Genomic DNA, 7,359 nt, shown 5'->3' with positions numbered 1-7,359 from the left:
TTAGTTTCTTTGAAGTTTTGGATGTTTTTTTCTTCGAGTTTGGCAGCTGAAATGAGAGGCTGCTTCAATATCTCTCATCTTAGGTTCTCAGAGTTAGAATTCTTCTTCGGTTGCTCCGTCTCTGGTGGTTCACTGGTGCTTTAGAAGTCTTCCTTGGGCAACCAGGAATAAGTTTTGGTGTTGGGACGATTGTCAGGGGAGGTTACGGGCGAGCGCAGGCAAGCAGCTGCCTGATCGCGTGTTTGGGGCGCCCAGTAGTTTTTAACATTTCCTTACGTAACAGTGCACTGTACAGCTTTTAAATGGCGGTATATTTGTGATATGCAAAACTGGTAAGGTTATTCTTGTCCAGGTAGGAAAATAATTGGTCCAATATGTATTCATTGCTGTATATATATATATATATATATATATATATATATATATATATATATATATATATATATATATATATTTGCGTGTGTGGACGTGTATGTATATACATGTGTATGTGGGTGGGTTGGGCCATTCTTTCGTCTGTTTCCTTGCGCTACCTCGCTAACGCGGGAGACAGCGACAAAGCAAAATAAAAATAATATATAATATATATATATATTTGAATTGTTTACACTTAGTCACTTATAATTTCCCTTCCATGCTCATTATTTACGTTCAGCACTGGGGTTTTATATATCTTTTTTATCATTGCTTTATTTAGAGATTGGGTGAAGGGTGAAAAACATAGGGGAAGTATTTTGAGTGCTGAAATTTATATGATAGGATGGCAGGTAGGGAGTGTTTGGGTCGAAGTGGCTAGTTCTTGAGTGTCCTGGCAAATAGTCTTAACAGGTATTTTTAAGTGTGTACCAGTAGGTTCTCTTGTAATGGTGAAGACAGAGATGGGTACAGAAACTTGAGGAACAAATTACATAGTGCATTATTGAGTGAGAATAGAGGTGTTGAGCACAATGCAGGATTATTTTATGGATAGATTAGGCATAAGATAAAATGAAGCTGTCAGGAGACCTTTTATAGGCATGGAAAGTGCAACAGTTGTTCCCTGGGATATTTGCATAGCTGCCTGGTCCCCTGAAGTTTCTGACAGGGGAGTTGTACAGCAATCCTGTGTTTGTAAACTGTTGCCATTTGTGTTTCAGGGCATATTTATAGGTCTGATAGTTCAAGCTCTGTCAAGACAGTTAATGGTGATACACATTAGTACCAAAGGGGGTTGTGGGAGATCAGCCATCACAATATCTTTCCAGAAAAGTATAACTCGCATGGTGAGCTACTACTGACGTTGAAGCCCAGAGAACTAGAGATTGGAGTCACATGGCCAAGGTTATTCATGTGCCAGCAGCACACTTGTAACTCAGCCAGGGTCTGCTTGCCATACACAAATGTTTGCTGCAATGATATTTATGTACATCGTCTTTGACACCGTGGTTGGTAATGGCAGTCCATGGATCATACAGCTTTCTTCACTGGCAGGCCTGTCATTAATGCCGTGTCAACCTGTTGAGCTGTGACCTAAGGTCATCTTAGGTCATTGTCACACAAGACCATCAGTTACTTATTACAGTAATTACAGTCGACTAGTTGCTGTACCCCTTGTGGCCAACCTGACCGATTTCTTCAGATCAGTTTCAGATTTGTAGAGCTCCATAAAATTATCGCTACATTATGGGGGGGGGGGGGTTTTTTTTTTTTTTTTTAGTAGAGACCTTGTGTAAGATGAAATATGGCAGAAGTGGAAATTTGGCAGCCTAATTTCTCAAGATGGGGGGGGGGGGGTAAGTGATGATTGGTTCATTAGGCTAATCAGTGTTTGTATGGCCCAAGATGAGGTGCCCGAGGACTGTTAGAAGCACGTACAGTTGTCATATATGTATATAGTTTGTTGGGTATACTTTATTACCCATATCAGCAAGGTAGCATCAGGAACAGATGAGGAAAAGGCCTTATGTGTTCACATTCATTTTCTGGCTATCTTGTGTAATGCACCAAAACCACAGCCCCTATCACAAACCAGGCCCCACAGACCTTTCCATAATTTCCCCAGCCACTTAATGTGCCCTAGTTCTTTATTTAAAACTAGCAAAATTTTCAATACTTTGATTGGAAAGAGAGTGGGAGCTTGTGTAATATATACCTATTGCAGTGGTATGTATGGGTATGATGATATATATGGGAATGAGGAGTGATGCATAATCCAGCAATTGCAGGGGAATGCTCATACCTTGGGGAAAAGTGATGGAATCAAACATTAGCTGGGAATTAAAAAAAAAATTGCCAGGAAGCATTATATTGTCAGCTGGTGATGTTAGAAGTGAACCTGTCTAATGAACTGAAAATAGCAGTTTTGGGTCAAGCACCAAGATACAGCAAATTGCTAAAACCCAATTCATTTGACAGCTGCAGTGACAGAAAATTATATTTACATGCAGATGAACAGGATTTTTAAATGTATTCTGATATACATACAGCAGTGAACAGGACTATTGTTAAATGTATTCTTTGCAAAAAATACAAGATGGGAGGTACTATACTGTAGTCAATTTATGATAATCCTAATGGCTAGGATAATACTATTATTGTAGCAGATTGTAAGAGCTTGCATGGATTCACTGTAGATGTGATGTTGAGCTCGGGTGACAGGAAATAACTGTCAAGTTTGGTGTCGGTTTCATCATGAATTGCATGATTATGCCAAAGTTATGGGTAAGTAATCAATGAACTGCATGATTGTCAAAGTTATGGGTAAGTAATCAATGTCTTTTATTGGGCTCTGATGCCCTATGTATTGGTCCTAGTTGTGGTGGTGGATGACCGAGTAGGAGAGGCACACGAGAGTTTGTAAAGAAAGTTACGTAGATATTTGTAGTTATGGTGTCGGGAGTATAGGAGAGATATCCTGCTTATTCAAGAGAAATGGACCAAAGGTACAAAATCATACATCATATTGTTTACTTAAGTTTGACAGTATCATTGCTCACTTGTATTTATTGCTATTAATATGTTTACTGCATATGCAAAGTCAAATCAGTATCTACCAATTTTTCTAGTATTAATGTATATTTTCATCATATATTTTAGTTGTGTCCATTCAATGCATGTTATTTATACGAATCATATACAAAAAGATGTGCTAAGCATTTACATTGATGTATGGCATTGCCCTATATCAGACAGGTAATAAACATAATAGCTTAATACTGGCTTTGAGAATAACCTTTTTATGTACAATTGAGAAATTACCTTATATATGCCTCATTGTCAATTCGTTGTTGAACCATAATAAGATAATCACAAGGCAAGAATCCATAATCATACTTTTTGTTAATCACAGCTGCAGTCATAGTGACAAATGTTCATGTGACATTAACATGTAGCACAAGCTGCAATTGAAAAATTTTCTAAATATGAATCGAAAGGCAGACTTTTCCAAAATACTGACAAAAATTGGATTTGTTGTGCTCAAGGTACCACACGAGGTCACTTTCACAGGCGGTCATCATCAGTTCATAAAATGGAATACAGTCACGAGCTTCCCACCCCACGGATTTTATTTTCCAACTTTAGTTTGTTATGCAGATTTAAATGCAGGAGCCCTGTAAAAAGGGTCTTTGAATTTTATAGTTGGAGCCTGATTATGGACAGGAAGCTGTGGTTTCGGTGCATTAACACCCCCTCCCCCCATAATCACTCTCCAACTCTCAGGGAATATGGAGGTAGAATTCCTTCCCCACAATCAAGGCCTGAACATACAGGATGATGAAAGGCATGCACGTGATAGTGAACTGGAACAATGTGGTATACTGGAGTCTACGTACGGTGCTATGGTTTCGGTGCATTACACAAAGCTAGAGGATGGATGTACGGAAGAGGATGTTTCAAAATGAAATGTTTGGGGATAATATATGGTATGATGAGGTTTGATTAAGTAATGATAGAGAGATGTGGTAAAAAGAATATGACTGAAAAAGCTGAAGAGGGTGTACTAAAATGGTTTGATAAAAAGAGTATGACTGAGGACGTGGATAGAACAAGTGAGGAGTGGGTGACAACGAGGACATGTGCGTCAATAGTGGAGGGGACAATAAGGTTGAGAACAAATTGGAGATGGAAAGATGGAGGGGACAAGATTTTCAATGCTTGGGGACCTGAACATGCTTAAGGGTGAAAAACATGCACACGAGAGAGTAATTGAAGCAATGCGATATACAGGGGGCAGTGCACTAAACCAAGGCATATAAAGCAGCCAGGGGAAACCATAGAAATGTCTGAGGGGCCTGGTTGTGCACCAAGCAGTTGTATTTACACTACATTACACATAATCAAACGTGTGTGATTAAATGAGGTATTTTCTTCGTCTTTTCCTGATACAAACACTGATGCAGGAAATGGCAAACAAGTATGAAAGGAAGAAAACTGGATTAGACATGGCCATGTTATCATTAGTTCTGAAATTTTTATAATAAAATTAATAAATGTGGGTAACAGATTAGTGTTTGTAAAGTAGATTTGTAGCATTTTTTACCTCTTACACTCGTTTAAAAACTTGCTACTCATAATCGCAGGGTATTAAATTCTTTCAATCCATATATCTTTTATTTCCATCTTTATAACAAATGTCATCAGACACTGCTGTGAAAAGTCTGGTATTGTGGAAATCTGTTTTACATAAAGTACATTACACCCAAATTATATTTGGTAAAATGGCAGCCATCACTTTTCAAAACAACCACCACGTTGGGTCGTCCTCCTCACAGCCGTGTCAGTGAAAGAATATAATTTGTACTTAAAACCATGAATTTACAAAAAATGAACTCTAGAAACATCTTTTCAGATGTTACCTCAGGCATGAGCAATCCAACTTGTATAAGAATGGAGCGCCAATATTTGGGTAACATGACCAGTGGTTACAAGCCTAAAAAAGTTATTAGGTTCAATTCCCCTGTCATTGCTACTATAATTTAGTGTGCAATGGTCCCAGATGTAGCAGTTGGGAACATCAATTATCGCTCCAGCAACACCAGATCCCAAAATACATTACATTATGAAGAATGATCAACTGGAAACCCATGTACAAGGATGGAGAAAAATCTTCGCCCTTTTAATCCTAGTTTCCATCTTAAAAAAAAAAAAAAAATGGGGGCTCTGAATCAAAGCAATAAAATATGACTAATCACCAATAATTACTCATCACAGAATCTAAGGTTCCACATAAAAATAACTGTAAAAAAATTTTCAATTGAGCTTTGCACTGTTAACCAAATGTGAAAAACTTAGCGAGCAATTATAGTAAAACTTTAATAAAACCATCACTGGCACTGCCTTAATTGGTGCGTCGACATTCAGATCCACTGGGTCAGGCGCGGAGTGAGCTCTACTTCTACGTGATTTTGAGGTCACGTTTTGTATGGCAGTGATATTGGGTGCAAAATAAGTTCATTGGCAAAAATGCACAAAAATTGTCTTTAAAAGCTTCAGCACATAAGTATACTTAGTATAATATACTATACAGGAATTAAACTCATTAATCCCAAGCTCTGCCTAGCCATACCCAATTTATGGCCACTTAAACCCCACAAATCATGTGTATTTTACCAGCATTGGCTCCATTACAAACCTGGCACTGGGAACACTGGTACTCAAATATCAACCTTCCGGCTGGTATATTTGGCATAACACTATTAACAATACAAATTTCAAAGGAAATTCCTTTTTGCTGACTAAAATGCAATAATGTATGAAACAACCGCTTTCACCAACTGGGTTAACTATTAAACAGGCTCTTCAATATTATCAAGATCCCTTTTAAGGGTTAAAAAGAATTCAAATATATCACAACTGTAGACCTAGACTGGATCTTAAAATGCCGCATCTATGAATGCTACAGCTGACGAGGCTAAGGGTTCAAGTATTAAGGCATCTGAACTGGCAAAAGCTGTTGAAAACCTGTTTTCTGATTGCTTCTTGGACGAATTTCTGAAATCAAAACTCATACATCTGTCAATTTGACAGTTGAAACTCCCTTGGCACAAAAATAAATTATCTATTGTTTAAAGCAAGTATAATTTCACTACTAAGACCACAGGGAAATAATGGAAGGATGAAGAGTGACTGCAAATGGCAATCAGAGCACATGCATGTGGACCATATAAATTACAGTATACCGCTTGCAGTGCAGAGGAAAATGTACCACTCATTAAAAAATACTCAAGATCATAGGTGTCATTGGCACAGTGATACCTATGAGGAATGCAAAATGAACTGCATCAAAAAATGCTTTCATCAGTTAACAAGAAAGCAGCCTTCTTTAACATGGAAAAGGCTATGCATAGAGCAGATGACACACAACAGCATCTGTTAAGAGAACTGTGCACTTATGGGGACATCTCAGTTCTGCTACTGATTGTAACTTACTATTGTGATGTTCATGTGGATATTTACAAGCACACCATAACTCAGTGTAACTGTTTCCGTACTACTTGTACTCGACACATTGCCAAACGAGATGTATCCAAAAACACACAGTCATCCAACATAAATATTCTCAACTGGTATCAAGTACCAGTTTTCAACCAACTCTGTACTACATATAAATATCTTCATTCCTGAAAATAATTTCAAGACTATAGAAACCAATATCAAATTGAAAAAAAATATATAGGGATTCTAGCATGACATAAAACCAAGCTTTGGTCTATAAAATCTGCCATATAAGAATGGGAAAGCTCTGTCAAACCTCGTTAGTCATTCACACAGCGCAAGTTTACAAGTTACTATGCAAATATTTTGATAAAAATTAGGAGAAAAATTTATACTGCATAAACGAGATCTCACAAGCCTTTACAAAAACACTCCCTGAACTAAACCCTGCATGGTCAGAAATTAAAATCGAAGAGATCACTGAGGCCCTCCGTATGATCAAGAGAAAATGTGTAGTCCGTGTCAGAGATTGGGGGCTCCAGAGCAAGGAATGGAGGTGGTGAACCAGATGAACAGCCTAGCATGACATCTTCAGATCCACCTGCAACAGAAAAGGCTCAACTAAGATCTTAAAACTAAAGTTATTCTTTTGCATGATAATGTTGTGTCCTACATATCAAATCTTCCCATGTGTTGTGCCAGGTATAAAAAAAAATGGAAAAGATGGCTAGGGACTAGCAGGTTTACAATCCACCCAAAAAGTGAAATATGTAATACACAGCATCCCATGAATTCTAACAAGACAACCTTTACATGGGTTCCATGCTGCTAAGTCCCCAGTCATTTTTAAATCACATTAAATGCTTGATGTGTATCAAGATGAGCTGATCTCAATTTAACACATAAATACCATGGAAAAATAAACAAAAAATGTAAAGATTAAAG

At 37.7% G+C, this 7,359-nt stretch overlaps 1 protein-coding gene across 4 annotated transcripts in view; it reads right to left on the bottom strand.

Moving 5' to 3' along the window:
- Positions 1-4,577: 4,577 nt before the first annotated feature.
- The window catches only part of LOC139755621 (transcription factor E2F3-like), a 38,834-nt gene continuing 36,052 nt past the window's right edge, over positions 4,578-7,359 (bottom strand). For all 4 annotated transcript variants that reach the window (XM_071674188.1, XM_071674190.1, XM_071674189.1 and 1 more), the window contains one exon: positions 4,578-7,015. In XM_071674188.1, the coding sequence (XP_071530289.1) occupies positions 6,870-7,015 (146 nt within the window). In that variant the 3' untranslated portion in view covers positions 4,578-6,869. The remainder of the gene's footprint in view (positions 7,016-7,359) is intronic.

This window comes from Panulirus ornatus, chromosome 19, assembly GCF_036320965.1.
Source record: "Panulirus ornatus isolate Po-2019 chromosome 19, ASM3632096v1, whole genome shotgun sequence".
NCBI lineage: Eukaryota > Metazoa > Arthropoda > Malacostraca > Decapoda > Palinuridae > Panulirus > Panulirus ornatus.
Note: the sequence above shows the minus strand (reverse complement) of the source record. Positions and strands in the feature narration are given on the sequence as shown.